The sequence below is a fragment of the Clarias gariepinus genome, chromosome 1 (genome assembly GCF_024256425.1).
Source record: "Clarias gariepinus isolate MV-2021 ecotype Netherlands chromosome 1, CGAR_prim_01v2, whole genome shotgun sequence".
Taxonomy (NCBI): domain Eukaryota; kingdom Metazoa; phylum Chordata; class Actinopteri; order Siluriformes; family Clariidae; genus Clarias; species Clarias gariepinus.
In genome coordinates, this window is record NC_071100.1 from 45497388 (window position 1) to 45523112 (window position 25725).

The window sequence follows — 25725 nt, forward strand, 5'->3', positions numbered from 1 at the left end:
GGAAAGTTGTTATACACATGACAGCAACTCGATGTATTTACACATGTGGACATGATCGAGACAACTCGCTGAAGTTTAAACCGCACCTCAGAACGGGGAATGAAGCTGATTTAAGTGACATGAACATGGCATGGTTCCTGGTTTAAGTCTTTCTGAAACAGCTGATCTACTGGGATTTTCACACAAACCATAGGGTTTACAGAGAATGGTCGGAAAAAGTGAAAATATCCAGTGAGTGGCAGTTCTCCATGTGAAAATGCCATATTGATGGCAGAGGTTGGAGGAGAATTACTAGAATGTTAACTGAGGAATGCCAAAGAGCTTCTCTGAATGCACAACATGTCAAACCTTGAAGCAGGTTTGGCTACAACAGCAGAAGACCACAACAGGTGCTGCTCCTGTCAGCCAAAAACAAGAAACTGAGGCTATGGGCTCATCAAATTTGGAAAAAAATTTTGCTTAGTCTGATAAGTCTTAAACATTTTTGCTGTGACATTTGGATGTTAGGGTAAGAATTTCTCATAAATAACACGAAACCGTGGATCCATTTTACCGTGATGGTGGCGTAATGATGTGGGGGATAAAACTAGGTCTCGTGAAGACCATCCCAGGAAAGCAAGGCCAAAACATCAGTGCCAGGCCATTACACAGCTGTTATACACAGTAAATAAAAAAGCTGTCCCCAAAATTCCCCCAAACATCTAATAAGGAACATCTACCGGCTTATTGCAAACCACTGTGTCAGATTCTGTAAAGGTCAGTATGAGGATAAATCAACACTCCTTGAGAATGTATCCCCCCGGGTTGTCGTTTCCAATCTCCCAAAAACACTACTAGGATACGGCACTTGGGGCACTAGCCACACAATGGGAGGTAGTCCTTTTATTGATTTAATATGCAAAAAGTTACAACTTAAGCAAAATAAAGCAATAAAAGATAAGATACTCTATATAAAAAGTTGATGAGGACAACTATGCAAAATAATTTCTAAGGAAAAAAAAAATAATTACAAGGACCAGGGAATTCAGATTCCTCCAATCAAAGAACAAACATCTAAGTACAGATATGTTATATACCCTGGTTCTGTGACTTAACATTCTTCCAAGGTTTAATAATCTTATGTAACATTATTTCCAACAAACAAGCTAAAACTTGGCCACAAAACCACGCACATGTAAATTCGGAGACCCTGAAGATCTCATGATACAAGACAACATATTATTTAGCACAACTGACTCAGGGCTTTGTGATTGTCTTTGTGAACGTTGATGTAGACAACTAACTGTCAGAAGTAGACACACTGTTTAGTGATGTTGGCACTCAAATCTGCGTATGGCAGGCAGGATTGTTACCTTCAAGCTTGACATGGATGCTGAAGCGAATGTCATTCTAAAGAAAATCATTGATCGGCTTGGGATTGCTGTAAACATTTAAAAGACAAACACTGTGCTTGTATGTGCTTGTATCATATGGAGGCACCCGCCTTAAACCAAAAAGTGTTGTTAAACTACCTGTAGAGGCTGGAAACAAAACAACTGACATGATATTCTTTGTGACCACAGCATCGAATACACCCTCCTGGGGAGACAGGGATGGAAAAAGTGCAGACACTCAAACATTCAACATGCTCCACAAAAACTGAGCTCCTCAGCTGCTATGCATCAGTGTTTCAAGAATAAGGCCAGATTCCAAGATTGCATCATATCCAAACTGTTCCTAATGTTCCACCTGTCTAGAGATCCTAGATGAGAGGATCCTGGATTAGAAGGATGGCTATGGGCAGATTAAACTGGATGAGGAGTCAAAAGACCTGTACGCTTTCAACACTCCATGGGGCAGGTACCGCTTTAATCGCATGCCTTTTGGGATCAAGTCAGCAAGAGAAGTCTTTCAGCGCTTGAACTCAGAGAGTTTTGGGGATTCAATGTGTCTTCATGGTGGCCGAGGACATGATCATAGTGGCAGCCACCAAAGCAGAGTATGATGCCAAGTTAGAAAAGGTGATGAAGCAGGGAGTCTTAACATCAAGTTCAACAAAGACAATGTCTTTGTTGCAATATATGGTGAATGAGGTGACTTACCTTCTGTAGGCCATGTCATTACATCGGATGCATCGAAACTTAATGAATCAAAGGTATCAGCAATATTACAGCTTCCTCATCCCACTGACAGAAAAACACTTGAACAGCCTCTGCTAGGTATGACAAGTTACCTGTCGCAATACAAACCCAATGAAGCCTCCCTTACTGCACAACTCAGGCTGTTGCTAAGGAAAGATATAGACTGGAAATGGCATCCTGAACAGCAGACAGCTCTAGACAGGCTAAAAACAGTCAATAAAATGTTACTCAGACATTTTGATCCAAAAGAGCCCATAAAGGTGCACGCAAATGCCTTAAAAGATGGCTTGGGAGCCACTCTGATGCAGAAACAACAACCTATAGCATATGCTTCAGGAGCTCTCTCTGCTGCTAAAAAGAACTATGCTCAGATAGAAAATGAACTGCTGGCCATAGTGTTTGCTCTGAGGAAATTTCGCCAGTATGTTTATGGCGTTCTCAACAGAGTTCAGTCGGATCATAAACCGATTGAGGCAATATTGTCCTAACAAATTGGGGCAACGCCAGCACGTCTTCAAAGAATGCTGCTCCAGTTACAAAGGTATGACATTCATATCGTCTTCACTCCGGGCCACCAAATGTTGATCGCTCACATACTGTCCAGAATGTATATTCCATCTGACGGAGCAGAGAATCTAGATCTGAGTGAAGAGAAAGTAATCTACGCAGTAAATGGAGAATCACTCTAAGGTTACATCATGATGGACATGACTGCACCATCTACAGTGGTGATAACCTGTGGAACAATATAGCTTCTGAGCCTGTTCAAACCACTCTGCACCCCTGAAAATATACACTACCGTTCAAAAGTTTGGGCTCAATTTCTAACTCCATGATGGTTCCTGATTTCTATTTCTTTCTACATTGTAAAGGAATGCTGAAGGCATCTAAAAAAATGCATTAATCTCCTTTGAACAGTTAATGGTGAGATGTTTCTGCTACTTCTGCTCTGTAAAGACTTCATAACGCCTCTAATCTGAGGTGCTGTTAATTGGTCATTTTTCAGGCTGATAACTCTTAATGAACTTCTCGTCTGTGGCAGAGATCCTGAGATGCCCTTCATGAGAGCCAGTTTCATTATGGGGCTTGACGGATTTTGCAAATGCACTTGACAATACTGTTCTTGCAAGAACTATTACAGAAAGGCTGACCTCTGTGTCTTAAAATAACAAATAACTGTTGTTTTTCTTGTTGTTACGTAATTACCTAATCCCATATGTGTTATTTTATAGTTTTGAAATCCCCAGTATTGTTGAAGAATGTAGAAAATAAATCAAACAAAAACAAAGAAATTTGCAAGTGTTCTAAAACTTTTGAACGGTAGTGTATATTTAGCAAACAGATATTGAAATAAAAACAGTTTGTTAAGGCTAACAGCTACTTCACAGAAATAACTGAATCTTATAATTAACAATCCGGATTAAATGACAATGGAAAGAAAAACTCAGGTAAACAAATGAGCAGGGCAAATACTGGGAGAAATTATCATTCTTCGTAAAATAGCCTTTCCCACTTGTCGACAATTAAGTGATACTTTCATCCCATTCTGTGAGGACCTCTCAAGTATCTCAGCTAGCAACAGCCTTTTATTTTGCACAGACATATGGACCCTCTCCAGCATGCACGACTTTCTGGTGCTTCCTCAGGTATGCCGCACTCTTAAAACACTTCTCACACTCGCCGCAGTAATACTTTCTTGTTGCTTTGTGGCTCTGCATGTGTATAAGTAAACAGCTGTAGCTTTTTCCACACTTCAAGCAGTTGTTGACTTTGACCCCTGTATGGAGCTGTTTGTGAATTCTTAAGGTATCTTTGCGCGTAAAAATCTTGCGCAATCGTCGCAACGGTACTCTGTTTTGGCCGAATTGGTCATTTGGTGCTTGTACAGAGTTGTGTGGGCATTAAATCCCTGGCCGCACACTGTGCACCGGTAACGTCGCTCGTTTTTGTGTATTTTTTCATGGACCTTTAGGTGATGGATTAGTTTAAAGCCTTTAAAGTCTTGGCATGTAAACGGACGTTCTTCCTGATAAGTTATTTTGTGGGTGTTAAGAACATGCCTCCACCTAAAAGCCTTGCCGCACACTGAACTGGAGTTTCTCCTGAATGCACACCGACATGGTTTTCCAGTTTAGATTTCTGATGGGTTTTCAGGGCTGATTTGCTTTCAAAACTTTTACCACACACAGAACACAGATTGGCTCTCAAGGCCAGGAACGAAGATGGGGCATTTAAAGGAATGTGGGCTTCTTCATCCGTTGAGTCCATGCTCGAGTTCTGAAGATCTGCAAGCTGGTTTAAACCTTTAATCTAAAAAGGTGCCAACTGTGTTAAGATTAAGGTTCAAGGACACATTAAGTACATTAGTGCTAGTTAGGTGTGACTATACATACTTGGATATTCTGACCGGCTCCTAAAAATACACAAGACAACAGTTTAATAAATGGACACACAGTCAAATTACTAATCATTACAGCCAAAACAAATACATATTGCATGTTGTTGTTATGTACAGCAAGAAGCTGTAGAAATCATTTTGGTTCAAACTTTTTATTGTGTAGTCATCATGACATATAAATTTAAGCGATTGTCCATTTTTAACAATATAAACATGCAAAAAACAATAAAGCAAGCATTAAGTACAATCAAACAAGAACCAACAACCACACCCCAAACATTGAGAAAAAAAAAAATAATAATAATAATAATAATAACAAAACACACAAAAAATAATAATAATAAATAAAAAATAAAAAAAACATTTTTTATAAATTAATAAATAAAAAAACTATTATAAAAAATAAAAAATAATTACACTAAACAGAAGGCAGAATATTGAGAGATTTAAAATATGAAATAAATGATTGCCATTTTTTAAAAAAGCAACTACTCCCAGAGCATCTAATCTTTTCTAGTTTAAGAAAGAACATGGTATCTACGAGCCATTGAGACGCAGTAGGAGGCTTAGCAGATTTCCAGTGGATCAGAATACGGCGCCTAGCCATTAAAGCCAAAATATCGAGTTGTTTGGAACTAAACTGAGACCAGACGCGTGGAACCCCAAAAATTGCAATAGCAGGGCAAACATCAATATCAACCCGGAGCACCTTGGACATCACTGTAAAATAGTTAATCCAGTAAGCTTGCAGCTTAGAACAAGTGAAAAACATGTGACTTAAATTGCACTGAGATGCTTGACATCTGTCACATATGTCCTCTACAGTCGAATATATTGTAGATAAGCGGGCCTTAGAGAAATGAATTCTATGTAGTACTTTAAATTGTATAAGGCTCAGACGAGCACATATTGTACTAGAACGTATTCTGTCCAATGCAGCGGCCCACCATTCCTCTTCAAAATCCTCTCCAAGCTCCCCCTCCCAGGCTCTTTTAATTTTATCAATAACACTGCCATCTAAAGATAATAATCGACCATAAATTCTTGAGATTTGTGACTTATGATGAGGGTGAAAAATTCTTCCCATTCTTGCATATGGGGTAAAGAGGGGTAGCTAGGAAACAGAGTGGCAGCACAATGTCTAACCTGAAAGAACCGAAACAGATGGGAATCAGGCAGCCCCAGTTCTGAAGACAACTGCAGATAATTGCAAAAGGTACCTTCTTTATATAGGTCTTGAAAGCATCTAATACCTTTTCCATACCATTGCTTAAAAACAGGGGTAGGAATCATTTTAATGCAATAATGTTTATTATAATGACTTTGGAGTGGACCTATCATCAAAAAATGAAACTTTTTTACCCATTTGTTGACTTTTAGACTTGCTTGTCCAAACAAAAAAGAGAGCGAGACAGAAATTCCATGCTTTTGTCGTTTTTGCATTTTTATATTGGCCAGAGGTTAAACAAGCCATTCATGACTTCATATCAGAAGATACCTTCCCCCACCTGTTTTGGGACAGGGGTAGCTCAGTGGTTAAGGCATTGGACTACGGTTCAGAACCCCACAACCACCAAGTTGCCACTGGTGGGCCCTTGAGCAAGGCCCTTAACCCTCATCTGCTCAGATGTATAATGAGATAAAATGTAAGTCGCTCTGGATAAGAGCGTCTGCTAAATGCCTAAATGTAAATGTATGTAAATGTTTTCTGCCAGGATGTGGCTCAGCAGTAGCTCATTTACATAAACACTGAAACAGCACAGTTGGAGACTGGAGTATTAAGAATACATTATCTGAGGGTATTTTACCTGGAGACAAAAAAGTCCTACAGAAATCCTGGAGGTCTATTCCCTAAGAGTACATTAGAATTCAAGGAAGTCTTTGGAAGTAAAATATAAAGAAATGAAATAACAAACAGACAAGACATTTCAGAGAGTGTGTCCTCTCCCAGTAACTGTGTCTAGCTCCAGCACAGCCTGTGATTACATCTGAACACCACAGGGTTGTTAAAACTAAACATCTGCTGTCCTCAGGAGGAGCTTGTCCTCTGGCCATGTTCTTACACAACGGAGGAAATGTAATGCATTAGTTTTCCTGCTATGTACAAGCACCTAGCTGATAGCTGTTAAGTCGACTTCCGTAGTTTCCCTACTGCATCTGCATTTATTGTGCATGTGTATGACTTTCTTCCTTTCTTCTATGGTGGCTGACTGGAATGCTGATTAGAAAAGTCATTTATAACCTTAGCTCTACCCCCTGAACTTTCCTGACAAAACACATTAAGTTAAGTTCTTGTTAGTTATAGGCCAAAGGAGCTTCTACTATTTTAGGTTTTACTATTTGAGTTTTGTCTCAATCTCATTGACCGACCCATTAAGATGGTGAAAATGTGAGAAGTTAATACTCAGAATAAAAAAGGTGTACAATTGTGTGTTGTAATTTCCACCACAATAACCAAAATAAAATTTCTTGGACTACACTTTGAGAAACACTGCCCTATAAGGCAGAGTAACATCTCCAGGAGCTAAAATACAAGACGTGTAATAGGGATATTTTAGGCAACAGGTGAAAAGTTAAATCTTGCTTTTAAAGTCTGAAAAATGGGCAAGCTTAAGGACTAAGTGACTGACTACTGAGAGTGAAATTGTAAAGCCTAGACAACTGCATGAGGACATCTTCAAAGTCCTTTGAGGTGTTCCCAGTATGGAAGAACAAACAGTGAACTGGGGACAGGATCATGTGTGCCCAAGACACACTGATGTGCATAGAACGCAAAGGCTAGCCCGATCCCACAGAACAGGTACTGTTACACAAATTGCTGAAAAATGTAATGAAAAAAAGGTGTATTAAATAACAGCTTGCTGTGTAAGAGGCTGCATAACTGCAGACAGCTTAGAGTGCCCATTGACCCGCGTACAGCATAGAACACACCTTCTATGGGCATCAGAAATGGACCATGGAGCAATAGAAGAAGGTGGCCTGGTCTGATGGATCAAGTTTTTTTTAAAACATTTGAATGGCTCAGGGCGTATACATCATTGGCCACATAGCGTATCTCAAGGCTCTATTTTAGGCCCAATGCTATTTTATAGCATTATTAATAAAAGTACAATAATGACTATATTACTGTATACGTTTCTGATCGATCAAGATTAATTCTCTGCAACTGCAGCTTTGACAGTATTTACAGTAGTTAGTAATAACCCTCACTCACTCATCCTCCAAATCCTACGGGGTGGGCTGTAGGAGCCTATTCCAGTGGATAGGCAAAATCCTGAACAGGGATTTGAGACAGTAACCAAGAGTAGTGGTGTTGTACACAGAAAATAGTGTATGATTTGAATTGATAGTAAAGGATGTTCAAGGTAATGACTGTATAAAACTCATTTTATAGGTGTCATTCTTAAATAAGAGTATATATACACAAGAGAGAAATACTGTACAATGCATAAGGGTGCAGTGTTATTGGAAAATAATCAATTTCTGGCGGAAAGAGTACAGTAACTCCACTTTGTACCAGAATATCATGCACAAGATAAATGTCATTAAATCAGTTTCTCAGACAGCATCTCTCTCTAAATCTTGATGTTTGTTTTATTTCAGCTCTTAACTAGTAAAAAGTTCCAAAAAGGTCGCCAAATCAAAATCCTCTCTTTTCCTGGAGATTGCTGCTGACGCAGATGTTCCTATTTTTTTTTTTTTAGCTCACTGGCAGCCTGTCCAGTCACTGCATCATTTTTATATAATGCTATCAACATAAATGAACCGTGCAAAGCTGAAGGAGTCAGTTACTCATAAATCCAATTGTGTATACTTATTACTTTAAAAAGTTATCAGGTTAAAATGAGGTATCCAAAACATGAACCCTTTAGAGCAACTATGGTCCCCTTGATGTAATACAAATTGAGCAAAAAAATCACTTTAACAATGCCATTTATGTGAAATTCATTAACAGGGGAAACTTTTTTTTAAACGGCTAAATTTGTGCATTCTCTTTATTATATACACAAATAAACTATTTTTAGATTATTGAATATATATTTATTGAGCACTTGAATCAGGCGGATTCACACTTTCAGATATGACTCGAAATTTACAGTTTAATGTAATGGCAAAAAAAAAAAAAAAAGGGAGAGAAGAAGGAATCAGATCCTGCATGAAATACAAAATTCAGACTTGACAACATTTTTTTTCCCCCCAAACCCAGCATGTCGTCAAAAGATATTCTGCTCAGTCCACATTACCCCTCCACATCCTGACTTCAGGGAGACTTTCTGATTAATGACAGAACAACAGATACAAAAAGGCTTGGTCTTTTAAATAAAACTTGACGTCTCTGGGATGTGATCAGTCGTCTAGGAAGTCGTCGTCGAGGTTGACGTCTGTAGTGTCTATGTCGTCCAGCTCCAGGTTGTCCAGGTCGTCCTCCAGTTCCTCGAGAGTCTATGTGCAAAAAGCCAAACATTTTTTTTAAAACACTATGAATACATTGTTTATACAACTGTTACAAAGTATAAAAAGTCAAAGGTTTACTTCTTTACGTTTTAAAGATAATATATAATTAACCATTAAAAAAAAAAGACTATGTTGCATACCTTATCTCTAAAGTTTTTTATTTCTTCCTCTTGTTTCTTAGAAGGTTCAGGCTGTGGAGGAGCCACACTAACTACTGGAGCAGGTACTGGATTAGCCATGACTGGAGATACTTCTGCTTCTTCTGTAGCCTTCTCAGTCTCAGAAGTCTGCTGTGATTGAACATACACACAGATATTATGTCCATCTCTTCAACCTGGGAATCATAGGCATGCATTTAAAATGGTGTAAATGTACAGTACCTGTGTATGGGTGGGAATAACGCCCTTGGGTTCATAGCCGCTGGCTTCTTCTAGAATGTTCCGTTCTTCATTGGGCTAGATGGACACAGATTCAAAAAGTTATTATTATTAATTTTATCATCAGTTTAAAGATACATAGTATATATAAAGAACTGGCAGTTAAACATGGTCAGGATGAAAACAGCGTGCTGAACTCCCTCACCGTGACCAGTGGGTAGTCGGTGGCAGGTCTGCTCTTGCCCAGGCAGGTCTCTCTGAGGTACTGCTCAGCCACGAACGCCTCCTTCAGCCCAGGGAACAAATTCTCGTATTCTGTGGGGTCGGCCAGTGACTCTGCCGCCTTCTGGTTTACTTTCGACAGACTCTCTCTCCACAGCTTGACGACTCTGTAAGCATTACACACCACCACTTCTAGTTCGATCGTATACTTCTGCTGACTAATGTTAACCTGGTAATGATTAGACTGGCCAGTAGGTGGCAGCAGTGTTTTGGAAGAAGTGTTTTGGTGGGAAAGTATGAAGATGTCTGTGTATATAAATTATAATTTAAGGTGTTGAGAAGTAGTGATGGAGTGCATGAGTGTGTGAAGGCACCTGGACACTTGACTGGGCAGGTAGGTGCGAGCGAGGAAGGCGGCCTCAGGCAGGCGATTGGTCCTGATCAGAAGTTCTAGACACTGGTCCAACCTGAAGGTAAAAACAGCAACATGCACATGTAAGTACATTACACATGGCAAGATTTTTTTTGGTATTTTAGATTAGCCTTCTAACAGCTTTTATTGTAGTCTTTGAGCCTACTTTCTCACATTTTTACAAAGTTTCACCCACAAGATGTCTGTAAGACCACCAACAAATATTACATTCTTGACCAGAAGAAGTCACTCATCCAAATAAAGATTTTTTAAAAACAAATTTTTTACATATTCTACTACTTTATTTATACTAGCAAGGATTAAAACATTATCACCTACAGTCATTAGATTCTTTTAAACAACATGACAGACATCTACAACTACTATAATACATATTTATTAGAGATGTAGGTAAAAAAATAAACAAAATCAGTTACATATTTCTTTTATGAATTCTTTCATTTAAAGATTCTTTCTGCAGCAATTCATGAATTGTAACATTGACTCCATAATTGATGTTTTAAATTTAAATATTTTTTTTTCTATTTACATTTGAGTTGTTAATAATGTTGCTGTTTCTCTATAATCCTACAGATGGTAGGTATTATTATCATTATTGTTCACACATGGCCAGGCAGCACATTATCTTGTATGGGAGGCACAAATTGGAATAGAATAGAATATCTTTATCGGTGCTTTACACAAGATATTACACAAGATACACAAATGACGCAAGAAACAGTTCATGCATATTGCACAAAAAAAGTTACATATATTGCACCTTAACTAATGTACTGAAAATTTTTACATTTCCTAAATGCTTGTACTGTGCTTTTATCTACACTCTTTTTTGCCTAACGGGTAACAGTTCAAACAGAGGGTGACACAGATCTCTAATGACACTGCTAGCTTTATTGACGAAGCTGGAATTATAGTAAAATATAGTATTATAGGGGAGAGGACACTCAGTGATCATGTGGGCATAGTTAATTATCCTAATTTTTTCAATTATTTGTCAAGTTTGTTTAGAATTGTAACAAAATGGGGAAAAAAAACCCAAAGAATAATTTTAAATCGGGATATTTATAAAATTGTTCCTTCACAAAAATCTTAATACAAATCAAATCAGCACCTGGGTATCGTGATAATATCGTATCAGGTGGCACCTGGTGATTCCCATCCCAAACATCACTTTATATTGAAAATTTGTTAACACTGCGCTTAGTTTATTAACTAATCTTTATTCACAATGATGGACTTTCCGTTAAAGGTTTGCTTTTTAAAATTAAAATAAAAAATTAAAAATGTACATACTTCCCCTGCAAGAAGTAGGTCATAAAGGCGACGTTGTTCTTGCCGTCACGTTCAGCGCCCTCTGCCAGTTTGCTCACCATAGCAGCATTGCCAGAGGCTGTAGCCAACAGCAGCAGGCCTCCATAGTCCTGGGCATGATGGAGGCACTCTTGTGCCAAGGCAAACTGGCACTTACTGATAGCCAGCTCTGCCAGCTGCTTCCACTTTTGCTCAGACTAGACAGAAAAGAAAAACAAAAACAATTTTTTTTTGACTATGGTTGTAAGCATTTTTTTTTTCTTCTTCTTCCCTTTTACCCTACCCTGTATTAAACTAGGAATTGGATGCCTTGCCTTAGATAAGACACAAAGCAGAATAAAGGGGAAAATAGACATTTGCTTACTTCTGCTTCTACTGCAAGCTGGTAGCCAATCTTCAGTTCCCCGAGTTGCAAAGCAAGCTCGAACCTGTGCTCTGGGTCAGTGGACACGGCCAGCGCTTGCTGTTTAAAACCCTATAAATATAAAATTTAATTAAACTCAAGCCCTTTTATATAAAAAGATAAGCAACTAGAGTGCTGCGGCACATAATGTGAAGTCGAACCTGTTTCTCCAGGAAGTGTGCCACCCTGGTCCTCTGCTCCTTTGGAATGGTCGGGAGCACTTTGTCAGCCATGGAGAAGTCGCGTCGCATGACGGCGGTCTGATACTCCAACACCGAAACCAGCAGCGAGTAACTGACGATGTTCAGCTCCTTGTCTCCCAGGTACAGTCGATCGTCTTTGGGAATGTAGCCCAGCAGGTACATCGTCCTGATGGAGATCAAAGAAAACGACTTAATAGTAAACCAGGCAAAAAAATAAAAATTAATTGTAACACCCTACATGCACAGTACCAGTCAAAAGTTTGGACACATGTTCTAAATTCTTGATTTCTGTTACTTTCTACAATACTGAAAGGGTTTATCCAAAATGTGAAATCTGAACAGGTGATATTGAGATGTATCTGAGATTACGTATGCTCTATAACACCTTCATAACGGCTCTAATCTGAGGTCCTTTATTTTTAATTGGTGATTTCTGAGGTAACTGGAGACTCAAAATGAACTCCTCCTCTGTAGCAGAGGTCCGTTTTGGTCTTGTTTTCCTGGGAAGGTCTTCACGAGAGTTTCATCATCCCGGTGCTTGATGGGTTTTGCAATTGCACTTGACAAAATACTGTTCTTGCAAGAACGATTCCAGAACAGCTGACCTTCATGTCTTAAAATAACAACTGACTGTATTTGTTGTTACTTAATTACCTCATGCCACAGTTTTGAAATTTCCAGTATTGTTCTAAAATGTATTAAATAAATCCGCACAACAAACAATCAAACAAAAAAACAAAAACATGGAACTGAATTAAGGAGGTTGTCCAAACTTTTGCCATCATTACAGCCAGGCAACCTTTAAATTCTACAACACTGAAGGAAATTTAAATGGTCTACTGAAATTCACCTATCCAGATGAGCAATGGTGACGATCTCTCCTCCAACAAAGTAGTTGAGTCGGTTGACAGAGCTGGTGTAGATGAAGCAGTCTCCCACCCACAGACCTGTCTTGACAATCTCCTGAATCTCACCCTGGACCTGTGCACAGAAAGTAGTTCAGTCATGTTCAGTCACTGTTTTTGCAATTTATCTGACAAGTAGGTTCTTACTTCCTATGGACTATTCGTAAGTAAAAAAAAGAAAAGTTTTTATTAGTTATACATTGTTAAGACTAATACTGTCTATGTCAGTGTATTTATTATTGATTGGAAGCAAACCTCAAAAGCATCCTCGATTCCGTCCTCGGTAACCCCCTCGTTGGACTCTTGCGATGCGGCCACTTTGTCCGCCAGGTAGCGCAAGATGAAGAACGACTCCTCTGTCGCGATGCACACCAGCTCTCCAGAATCTGACCAGAAGATCTGAGCACAGGCATTACGAAAGAAGGCTCGGGTAATTAATGCCGGGGTTAGGCACAAACAAACGGAATGATGAGATGGGAGACGGAATTTTGTCACGTACGTGCTTGGGCTGGATCTCGATGCGCCGAATCAGCTCGGTGTTCTCCCAGTCGTAGAATGCTAAGCCGTTAACGGACCTGACGCCCAGCAGGAATCCACCGTAGATACCTGAAAGGAACAACAACAAAAATCTAGATTGGCGCATACATCTCTTGATTCTGCTGAAAACTCTCTTTTGGGCAATGCCCTGACCCGTAACACACACCCGCTTAGCTCTAGTACAAGTTATTTTGTAAATGAATAATAAATAAATTACCTTCTGCTCCAAAGTCAGGCTTGAAGGACTTCTTCTCCTTAAAATTCTTAAAGATTTTCACCACGCTGCTGGTTTCTCTGATCGCATACCTGTACAGGAGGACAAGCTGTTTACATACTTAGCTTTTATATGCTTAGTTCAAGGGTAATCACAAATATAAACAAACATGACTTAAATTCCAGGGTTTTTTTTGTTGCTAAACCTTTAATCAACTAACTAATGCTTCATGTTTGCTTATCGTCTGTACCACATTTTCACTGTATTCTGTTTTTTTGATGGTTAACCATGTTAACCATCAAACTTCATGCACACAGATGGAAATTTAACCTGGAACCTGGAGGTGCAAGGTGCAACAGTGCTAACCACTACGCCACATCTGTCACTTCATTTCCAGTTTTTTTCCCCCTGAGATTCTTGCGTCAGCGCTAGTTGAGATAAACACTCACTCTGAAGAATCATGAGCCCAAACGAACTCCTGAGCCGAGCCGAAGCTCTTGTTCCTCAGAGCCATGGCTGTGTAGATGATGTACTCTCCATCTCCGCAGACCACCACAAACCTGGCGAACATACAACATCATCCGGTTGGTCGTAATACAGATGATTACAGATACGTGTGTTTATCATCGGCATGCAAACTGACCTCCCGTTGGGGTTATGCTGAATGGTCTGGGGGTAGATCTCACAGCTGCCCATGTCTTTGACGGCTAGAGGCAGCCTCTCTCCGTCTTTAATCTCTGTATCGCCCATGGCTTTCAGGTTGGCCTGTTGTACCTCTGAATGCTTGGCCCAGATAATCTTCCCGTTGGTGTCCATGGACATGGCAGGCTCCTCACGACCAAGCTAATTAAAAGACAGACAAAGCAAAAACATGAAAACCGTTTACGGATATAATTCAAACCCTAGCTTTTACGTTAACACGTTTATATATTTTATTAAATCATATTGCGTGTACCTTAATGATGATGCTGCCTTCGTCGTAACCAAGCGCGACGTTATTGGAACCGCGCAGGCCGCACACGCACCACACCCGCTCCATGCCGTAGTTCAGCGTGCTCTCCAGTCGGTAGGTGCTGGAGTGCCAGATGCGCACCGTGCCTAAACATGAACGCAACATAAATAACCCCCACAAAAAAACTAAATCAGTCACATGCTGCGAGTCCTTTGACGCTCTTACCGTCTTCAGATCCCGTCACGATGATCGGCAGCTCGGGATGGAAACTGACGCATGACACGTTCTGGGCGTGACCCTCCAGGGTCTGCACGCACGTCTTATTCTGAAAGGGAATCGTTATGTAAGATAAGGGTCCCGAGACAAGATCACATCACATCAGGAATGAAAAGAGAAAAAGAGAGACTAAGAGAGAGACGGGGAGAGAGAGAGAGAGAGAGAGAGGTGCTCACCTGGTAGTCCCAGATCTTTACCAGCCTGTCATCAGCTCCTGAAATGAGATACGGCTTATCTCCACCGCTGTAATAATCGATGCAGTTCACTCCCTTCTCGTGGCCCTCCAGAGTGAAGTTGGGGGACGAAGAGCCCAGCTGCCACACCTGAAACATCACACACCATCATCATCTCAAAGTCTTAATGGTTCCTTTTCCCTTTCTCTTTTCAAGGTTGTGTAAGCATTTCACTGCCTATTAGTGATGGGTCATTTATGAACGATTAGTTCTTTTTTTAACGAATCTTTAACGTGACTCAGAAGAACGAGTAGTCTCGGAAAGTAATTCGTTCATTTTCTACTTGGTTGCCCATGCGCAAATCATCGCGAAACCCTTCGTAGATTATGTACAGGAAACAGAATTAAACAATTCTTCCTCAATGACTCTTCTACTCCGAGTAGTTCGTTCCTTTGTCACGTGACTCCCATAGACGTTATGCAGGGCAACAGACTCAAAAGAACGAATGACTCAGACTGGAAGATATAAGAGGTGAGCTGCTCATTCTGTTTATTATAAAATGTCCTTAGCTGCACTGTAATATTTTCATTACTGGAACTAGCCAAAATTTGTGCATGTAGACGTATTGGGGGTCTTTTTTATTGAAAATTTTACATTTTATTTTATTTCTTATCAAAAGAACGAAATTAACTAAATTACTTAAAAAAAGATTTGTTTATTTTGATGAACGAGATTCAAGGAACTGTGTCACTAAAAGGATTCACACTTCCCATCACTACTGCCTAGCATACAGCTTGCGCTTGATGTCCAGCCTGAGAGGCTATGGTTGGGTAAGTGAATTTTCATTTGTTCTTAGGTACAAAATAATCACCTTAATGGTTCTGTCCAGTGACGCGCTCGCGAACTGGTTGTTGTCTTTGGGGTTGATCACAATCTGCATGACGTAGTGCGTGTGGCCCTCGAACACCTGACTGCACGACCACTTCTTCTCCCAGTCCCACAGCTTAATTAACATATCATCTGAACACACACACAAACGTAAACAATGAGTTAATAAATAAAACACATATACTACCACTCAAATGTTTGGGATCACTTGCAAAAGTTCTTTGTTTTTGTTCAGTGATTTATTTTCTACATTCTATAACAATAGTGGGGATTTCAAAACTATGAAATAAGACATATGGTAAATGGTATTTTATAAAAAATTAGGTAATTATGTAACAACAACAGCAGCAGTTATTTTAAGGCACAAAGGTCTGGAATAGTTCTCGCAAGAACAGTATTGTCTGTTATTGCATTTGCAAAACCTATCAAGCACCATGATGATAAAACGGTCTTTTATGAAGACCTTCCCAGGAGAGCAAGACCAAAACTTACCTCTGCTGTAAAGGAGAAGTTTATTTAGAGTCACCAGCTTCAAAAATCACTAATTAACAAACAGCACCTCAGATTAGAGCCATTATGAAGCTTTTACAGATCATAAGTAGCAGATACATCTCAATATCAACTGTTCAAAGGAGATTATTGCATATTTTGGATGCCTTCAGCGTTGTACATAAATAAATAAAAATCAGGAAGTAGTTAGAAAGTGATCCCAAACTTTCGAGCAGTAGTGAACATGAATAGTGTTTCGTGTAAAAATACTGTACGTACCACTGCTAGTAAGGATGTAGGGCTGAGTCGGGTGCACGGCAATGCAGCGGATGTAATCCGAATGGGCCTCGAACATGTGTACTCGCTCTAATGTGTTGTAGTTGAAAACACGAATCTGCATGTCGTCCTGGAACACAGAAGAAAGGTGGAGGTGGAACTAAATCTGTATACGCATTACTAGAAATCAGGGAAAATTTATCTATACAGTTATACGTTGTGTTTTTTTCTTTGTATACATGCATTTTTTTAAACTATCATTTTTAATTTAGATGTTTAAATTTGAAATGTTGCAACTGCTTTATAATCCTTGACGTTTGAAACTATTTATAAATTACCAGACAGTGTAGTAGTACGAGCAAATAATTTGCTTAAAAAAAATTATACATATTTATATATATATATATCGAATCAGCACTTGGGTATCATGATAATACTTTATCGAGTGATCCCTGTTGATTCCTGTTCCCAATACTTACTGCTCCAGTTATGACCCAGTTCTTCCTTGCGACAAACTTTGACGCTCTCACTGGCAGATCACACACTTCAAACGTCTTCACCAGAGTCTACAATGATAACAAAAAACAAAACAACATTTAGTGAACAATAGGATATAACTGACTCTCAATTTGACATTGAGCAGTACATGCTTTTTATTTTATTTTTTTATCCGCTCACTTGTGTTTCGTGGTTCCAGACGCACACGCTGCCGTTGTAAAGACTGGCCAGCATCCATGGCTCGGTGGGATGGAGGTCGACGCTTTTGACGCGGTCTGACCGAGCGGTGAGCTTGCGCTTGATGTCCAGCCTGAGAGGCTATGGGAAAGAAATGGAGAAACCATGAGGGAAGTAATACGACCGCTGCAAATCACATAACATGAAAAGTGATGATGAGCAGAAGTTTTGAACTTCTACTGGAATTTAAAAAGATGTATTTGTCACAAATTTGTCGTTATGTGCACGAGAAGAAAACAGACACGTAAAATGCTTTTTGGGACTCTAAAGGTCTAAAATCAATCAATGATGCAAACATGTTAAAGAAATATTTTGTCCCCAAAAAACTGTTTGACTTTATACAAAGCCTCGCCGAAGTGAACATTTTATGCAACCTCATGCGACATGTGATCGCCACCTTTCAAACTGCTGTGGTACATCAACTTAAACAGTGTTTGTTTTATTTGAGCTCTTTGAGTTTGTTTAACTGAAGAATGCTTAAGCTCTAAACAAGACAATCTTAAAAATATTTATATATTTTTTGCTTCATGTGCTTTTTAACTAATTTCAGTAGCTTAAAATTTTTCATATTAAAATGGCTTTACTATGTTTTTGTAAAATGTATTAACTATTTTAAAAGGGAAAATTGAATAGAAATTGCTTGAATTATATTAACATTTTCGTCATGGTTAAATTTGTTGATGTAGGGTGTACAATCCCATGCTTCACACAGTAAGTAGTGCCCTTGATCAGTGGTTGGAGAGTGATTTCGAATTTAGCCTGTGATTCATTGTGTTGCGCTTGTTAGATTTGTTGCCGTAAATAACAGAACACAGACAGTTCAGTTTTGATTCAGACCGACTTTTTTTTTTTTTTTTTAAGATATAACGTTATCCGGACGTCCTGCTGGTGTGTGTGTCGACGGGAGAGGCTTTAGATATGTCAAGTAGAAATAAAGTTATCATTACTTTTAAAATATGTAAATTTTACTGCCACAAAAAAAAGTACATTATGTCACTCTATATTGCACAATCCTGATGCCATATATAACACCGTTATTTAAAAAAAAGTGGCTAACAATGCTGTTTTTTTTAGGGGCTGCAAACAGAGCATTTTTGAAAAAAATGTATTGCTTCACCTTACTCCTTATAAAGGGGTAGGTGGAGGCGAGGGGTTAGGTTGGACCTCTGAAACAGTAAATTAATAGTAATATTAAAAATAAATTAAATATTGTGTTAAAAGTAGGGATGCACCGGAATTTCGGCCGCCGAAAATTTTCGGCCGAAATAGCATTATCGGTTTCGGCCGAAACGTAAGAAAGCGCCGAAAATAAAAGCCGAAAGTGTCGCCACGCCTCTCCCATCCTCTCGTCTCGTTCGCGCTGTCATTACGCATCAAACACGGAGTGTGTCGGCGGTTTGGAAGCCCTTGGAAGCAAGTTTTGTTATTGTTAAACAGCCTTATTACTGTTATTTATTATCAATAAAAGTTTGATTGCTTAATTAATTTGTAGTTTTTTTAATACAAACAAAAAGAAAATATTTTAAACATGTTTTTTAATGAAGCCATTTTCGGTTTCGGTATCGGTTTTCGGCCAAGTGCATCCAAAAATTTCGGTTTCGTTTTCGGCCCAGAATTTTCATTTCGGTGCATCCCTAGTTAAAAGGTCATATGTATTTGTGTTTTGTTGTATGTAGTGGACAACTTTTTGTGTTGGCAGGTAACGCCGGCTCGTTCCGCTGGTTAAAACCGCAGCTATATTTCAGTCCTTGTTTATAGTAAGACTTTGAGAGGAAATGTAACTAGGGGACATCTTAATGAATTTGAGTTGGTGATCGATACCACGATTATAATATCAATATTGTGAAAACTGTCATGTCATGGGACATATTTATCTCACTTAAACATTGTTACTGAACCCTGAAATGGATTAAACTAATTTTTTTTAAACTTATTATAAAATAAGTACTTGTTACAGTTGAACATTATTATACGTGTAAACATTTTACACTTTTTTTATTGTCTTGTTAATGTTTTTTTTTAATAACGAATCCGAAATGCACGTTTTAAATGGTTAGTATTGGTGCTTCTAATACACTGACTAGTCATAATAAACAAAGCGTGTAAACAACAATAATTAACAGACAAAGAAATATAATTTTCAGTTAGCTTTAAACATTAATGTATAGAAATGGCAGGCGTTTTTTTTACATTGACAAAAACCGTGTGCGTTAAAACCGTGTGCGAGTTTTGGCGCTGCGATTATGTTTCCATCTTCCTGCACGAAAAAAAAAAATTAACATGCAAATTTTGGGGCGGTCCTCGCAGAAGCTTGCGGACCTTGCAGAACTTCGCGGAACGTCGGCGGGCAGTTGCGGTGGCTCACGGCGCCTAACACCGCATCTCACCGTGAGTCAAACCGCATAGATGAGATAGGGGTATAAGGTATTCCTTGTATTGTGAATAATGACAATGTTTATTTTTGATAAAATGCTGTATGCATTTAAAAAATAAAAGTTGATTTTCTAAAAAGAAAACCAGTTAATCTTTGTTTCTCTTATATATTTTACATTGCTGTTTAATTAAGCGAAAGTACATTTCATCTAATTAATCGATTTAATTTTAGGTAGAATACTCGATTACTAAAATATTCGATAGCTACAGCCCTAGTGGACGCTTTACCATGAAGACGAACTCGGACTCAGCCGATGCAGACAGCTGTTCTCTGAGGACTTGTGACTGCAGTGGCTTAATAGCTTAGGACTGGATATTTCTACAGTCTACCTGAGCCTCCAAATTAACTTAAAGACATCATCTGTTATACTGAACTTTCAGCTGGCTAACACACAGTATGACTTCAGATCAATCCCTGCTATCTGTTATCACCCAAATGAGGATGGGTTCCCTGTAGGGTCTGGTTCCTCTCCAGGTTTCTTCCTATTGCTGTCTCAGAGAGTTTTTCCCTCAGCACTTGGCTTTTTCATCATGGACAATCTGATCCTTTTGATTTATAGATATTTTCTTACATTTATACACATTTCCATGATCTTTGATTTTGTAAAGCTGCTTTGCGACAATGACAGTTGTTAAAAGTGCTATACAAATAAAATAAAACCGAATTAAAATGTCACAGTTCCTTTATTATCCTACAGGTTTTTCAGTTGACATTTTCATCCCGTGTGGTAGGAGTAAATTATTTAAAAAGTTTATTTAGAAACAATAATCACGGCGGATGACAGTTACGTGCTGCTCAGTTAAACATTAAACTCTTGTATTTGTAAAGTTAGTTTGTATTGTTTAAATGTTGCACTTGGTTTTTAAGTTAGAAAACTAAATGTTAAAAGAAACAGGCTGCAGTTAATTACTCGTATTTCTTTAAAGGTTTAAAGGTGTAACAAAAATCGGAAAACTTGTATTTTGGATCAGGATATTTACAAAATTGTGATACTTTATAGAATCGCAATTTTAATCGAATCGGCACCGAGATATCGTGATAATATCGTATCGGTAACTGGTGACTGGTGGTTCCCTTTACTACTAACGTACTGAGTCCACCTTACCAGCACAACATGCAAACAAATACACACATATATACCAACAGTTTAATTCAGACTAAAATAGACATTATTATTATTATCATCATCATTATCACCATCATTACTACTCCTACTAACATTATCATCATCTTCAAGTGCATACTGGACCACAGTCCCAAGCTAACTAAGTACCACATTCATCAGCTAGCTAGCAATTTGGCTGAAATTATGTCAACCAGTTTACAATTACTTATACCCAACAATACACGCACGTGATATTTTATATTTAGCATTAATAACCGTTAAACCACACGCGCGTTAGAGTTAGCAATATATTAGCGTTAGCATTATATTAGCGTTAGCATTTCGTCTACACGGCCTCCGGTTCAGCACATATTAAAATATCGTTAGCTAGCTAGTTTTCTTGTTGTGCAGCTACGCGTTTAATTTGGTTTTAAACCACCAGCGCCGTAGGACTCACCATGTCTCTGCTTTAGCTCCGCTTGTCTCTTATAATAAATTAGCGACGCTGAAGCTCCGGCACTGCAGGGTTTTTTCTCTTTCCTCTACACTGCAAAATCTGACGTGGAACTTCCTGAAACGTGTTGTCGGAAGTGGTGACGTGGAACGCAAAGCATTGTGGGCTGGTACAGTTGGGATTCTCCTGACAGGAGGAGTTGAGTGTAGTTTAATCAAACACAGCCAGATGTTACTCTCCTGCTCGCTCATTTTAAACACAGTTTTATCTGGAACAATTTTTTGTAAAAAAAAAAAAATTGGTGTAGCCCTTAAATCTTAAAGCGTTTTAACCATTATTTGTTTTGCTTTTGTTTTCTTAATAAACATACTGTACAGTAATTGAGAGCTCAGAATTGTGCAGTATAGAGTGAGAACTACTTAACCAACTACTTAAACATGACTAAGCAAAAAAGCAAAAAATAAAAAATGGGTCACATAGGCAAAGAAATAGCACAGATACACGATCATATGCTTTTCTGGTTGTTTCCAGGTGTTTCTATGACCAAAAAAAAATAAATAAATAATTATTAGTACGCTCATTTTGAGAGATCTAAAATTTAAAGACGTCATTTGCATGTTATCAAAACTTGCACGTTATCAAACCTTGCACGTTATCAGCTAAACACTGAGTGCCCTTGGAATGATTTGTTTAACTTTTGACCATAAATATAGAGTATTTTGGGTCCAGTGAAATAACACAGACAATGCTTTTACTTAAAATTTATAAATGTATTAATGAATTGAACTTAATTCTAATCTGTCTATATTGTTGTGTGTAAACCTCAAGTTATGTCCCATTACTTACTCATCACCTGGATGGAATATTGAACTAGCCCATTCAGTTAAAAGTGGCTTTATTTCTGAGGCTTTTTAAATGAAAAAAAAAAATACTTAAGTAATTAATTAACTGACTACTTTTAAGTAAAAGTGCCTGAATTTGCTGTTTTTTTAAACTAAAATATATTAATAAATGAAGTGATTTATTAACACATGATCATTAATTCATTCATTTACAGTATAATGACTTATATGTCATATCATTTTTTGTCAGATATTTATGTTTGTTTGTTTATTCCAAGCAATGTTGCTTTAAATAAAAGGAGTTTTTATTCATTCGAAAATGATTCCTGTTTTTCTGTGCTTATTTAGAAATCTATCACAAATCTCTAAAGCAAGGGTCTTCATTCTTATCCATTAAAAATGCTGGTGTGGCTGCAGGTCTTTATTTCAACCAAAAGGTTTGTGGTGTTTAGTGTTTTACATAGATATCTGGAATCATTTACATTAAGTATTTTCATGCTTTTTTTGTTTCTTGTCTTTAGCCTTTAGTAAAATAGGAAAGGGAAGATAAACTGTTTGACAACCACACCTACTAAACACTCAAACAGCTGTGTCAAGAGCAGTCTCAAAGAAAAAAAAAAGAAGGTTTTCTTCAGGTTGTTTTAGATTATAATTATGTTTATTCTCTAAGTATTTGCACCATCTTCCTCGCGTCTTGTAGGAAAGCCAACTTTGCTAATCGTCATCACCAGCATATGAAACGTGGTTTGTTGTATATTTGATTGCGTGACATTTTTTTTCAGAATCGAGTAGTATTCATGAGAGCCATAATATAAATAAATTATATGTACAGATATACAGTGGCAGAAATTTCTTTCACTGATTTTTTTTTTATTTTATTTGTCACACTTAAATTATTGCAAGCATTAAAATTTTAATATTACACAAGGATAATCAAATTACAAAATGCAGTTTTTAAATAAGAACTTAATTTATTAAGGGAAAAAAAGCTGTCCAAGTCTGCCTGGGTCTATGTGAAAAAGTAATTGCCCCTTAACTTAACATAAAAACTGCTTGTGACTCCCTTACTACTGCAGTCAGGCATTTGTGATAACCAGCAATGAGTTTTTCACATCATGGTGGAGAAATTTTGGCCCACTTCTCTGCAGAATTGTTTTACTTCAGCTACATTGGACGGTTTTCAAGCATGAGAGGCGTGTTTAAGGTCATCGCAAACAGATTTCAATCCGGACTTTGAATAGGCCACTCCGAAACCTTAATTTTGTTTTTGTTTTGTTTTTTTGATCCATTCAGAAGTGGACTTGCTGGTGTGTTTCAGATCATTGTCCTGCAGCATAACATACGTGTGCTCGAGCTTGAGGTCACAAACTGATGGCTGGACATTCTCCTGCAGGATCTTTTTCTTCTCTTTCTCTCTCTTTCTTTCATTCTGCTGCATGCTGTTGAGGATCACTGCTACTGCTGCCGTCTGAACACTTTGTAGTTCTGCCTATGCATCTTTGATCTGCCCGTCTGTCTGTCATTCTGCCTGCGTGCACACACACACACTTCCTTTTTAAATACTTTGCTTTTTTTTTGGATTTTATTGATTATTTTATATTTTTATAGGTTTATTTTGTTTAATTTTATTTTATAAAAATGCAATGGTACCAGAAATGGCTTTGTTCCGGCTTTTAACAGATACACAAAAACTGTTTTTAATAAATTACTGGAGATTACATCTTCACAAAATAACTAAGAGTAAATAAGGTCTGCAAAACCTTCCTTCCTCATATCAAAATATGGACTTGCATACTGTACGTGCCAATATTTCTATTGACGGTCTTAAGAATTGCCTTGGAAGTCTTATCTCACCTTGTTGCTCTTGTTGTCATTTGCAGGGATGGCTTTATGTTTCTGTCGTTCTGGGGTCGCTGCTTCTCCTGCTTGTTCTGTGTCACGACTTTTGTCTCGTTTTTGACTTTATCTTTTGTTTTACAGTCCTAATGTTTTATACTGAGAGTCCAGTCATTCAGTCATACACAGAAAGAAAAAGGATTAGAGAGATGGTAAAGGAAACGTGGAACGAGGCTGGAAACGTTCTGCAGCAGGAGGAAGATCCGGTCTGAGGCTTTCTTCTCCTGGATGATTTGGTGGATTTAAAAGTAATTCCTCATAGAGAACTGGACCAACAGAGAAAGTGTTGTTAACACATGGGGACTCACACACAGACCACTATTCAGTAAAGAGTAAAGCTTAAATCAACAATGACACACATGCAAGACCGGACTGCACAGAGATAAGCCGAGCGTACACACCATGGTCGCATCCACATCCAGCTCCTTGCTGATGTTCTACATTAGGAGGCAGGAACATGGACTTTTCAGCAGTTTGGAGATGCAGTTGTGCACAGCCTGCTTCAGGAACTCTTTCCTCTTGAACAGTTCACAGATATTACGATGTTACTGATGAAGTGACCACTTTCCTTCCCTTCATTCACTTCTGTGCTTAGGTGTTTGTTATGGAAAAGAAAAGAAAAATCAGCATTTAGTTCAACAGGGACAACAAGCTAGTGGACAGAAATTAGCCAAAAAAATACAATTTTGAAAAGAAGTGTGTATATGGAATCATCAGAGTGTGGCACCTGCTCCTGCTTTTGCTCTACATCCTTCTGAAAGAAATCCAAACAGTGACTGAGCAGCATTTTTGGGAACATCATGTTATCTTGATGACCATTTAAGAGGCTAGAAGTCTCTCACCTGGACCAGAACATAGAGCCCAAATAATGACATCTATTTTTTAAATACAGTAGCTCTACCGCAATGAGCACAAAGCCATCGTTGAAGTCTTACAGTGTATGCGCTGTGGATCGTCTCGGGCAAACTCTGCCATACGATACCACACATGATTGAAATGCACTATTCAGGAACTATTTCCCCGCAATGTGCCACCACCCCAAGGACAAGTGCTGCGTCCCTGTAACGGAACTGATCAGGTCTGTAAATAACTGATAATAATCACTGCGGCACACAAGCTGAAGAAAAAGCTTTGCCCTAGGGTCAGTCGCAACCACAGATGTCCACACATGAAGGCTGTCTCTCCCGTCTCCCTATCCGGACGCGTTTTTATTCTGAAGAAAACAAACACAGGTTTTATCAAAAGGTTTCTTAACGATAATATAATATAAAGTGAAAGCACCAGCCTAACACGTCTGGAAAAGTACTTTTATAGCACATTAAACACCATAAATAGCCAAGTGTGACTGATCTACCTTCTCCAGCTCAGTGTCCATCTCCTCTTCCATTTCCCGTTCCTCTATCTCGGTCGGAGGAAGACAGAAACGGACTTGCTTTACACACTTTTTCTGGGAGAGATCAAACACAGGTTTATCATAATGTTTTCTTATGACAATAAATTTAAAAGCACCAACACAAAAAAAAGCACTCGAGACACACATATTTCTGTAAATTTATCTATACATACATAGATACATGAGGGTGAGTCAGAAAAGATCTGCATTCCAGTTATATTAAAACTTCACACT

General features: G+C 38.4%; 1 protein-coding gene and 1 long non-coding RNA gene across 3 annotated transcripts; both read right to left on the bottom strand.

The window, feature by feature from the left end:
* Window positions 1-8536: 8536 nt before the first annotated feature.
* Window positions 8537-21481, bottom strand: copb2 (COPI coat complex subunit beta 2). Of its 2 annotated transcripts, none has more exons than XM_053501344.1 (22): window positions 21364-21481; window positions 17311-17448; window positions 17112-17198; window positions 16636-16762; window positions 15851-15999; window positions 14983-15129; window positions 14756-14855; window positions 14534-14676; window positions 14222-14421; window positions 14028-14138; window positions 13582-13670; window positions 13327-13433; window positions 13083-13226; window positions 12773-12903; window positions 11881-12088; window positions 11681-11791; window positions 11299-11513; window positions 9947-10039; window positions 9556-9739; window positions 9354-9428; window positions 9114-9260; window positions 8537-8961 (listed from the first exon to the last, which is right to left on the bottom strand). In XM_053501344.1, the coding sequence occupies exons 1-22, from the start codon at window positions 21364-21366 to the stop codon at window positions 8866-8868; spliced, it is 2805 nt and encodes a 934-aa protein (XP_053357319.1). In that variant the 5' UTR covers window positions 21367-21481; the 3' UTR covers window positions 8537-8865. The 2 variants fall into 2 exon arrangements, with proteins under 2 accessions (XP_053357319.1, XP_053357310.1); XM_053501335.1 differs by having other exon boundaries at window positions 9114-9263.
* Window positions 21482-24505: 3024 nt separating this feature from the next.
* On the bottom strand, window positions 24506-25183 carry LOC128537648 (uncharacterized). The gene is made up of 3 exons (XR_008363078.1): window positions 25034-25183; window positions 24826-24940; window positions 24506-24683 (listed from the first exon to the last, which is right to left on the bottom strand). It is a non-coding gene; the product is annotated as an uncharacterized LOC128537648 (long non-coding RNA).
* Between the last annotated feature and the right edge of the window lie 542 nt (window positions 25184-25725).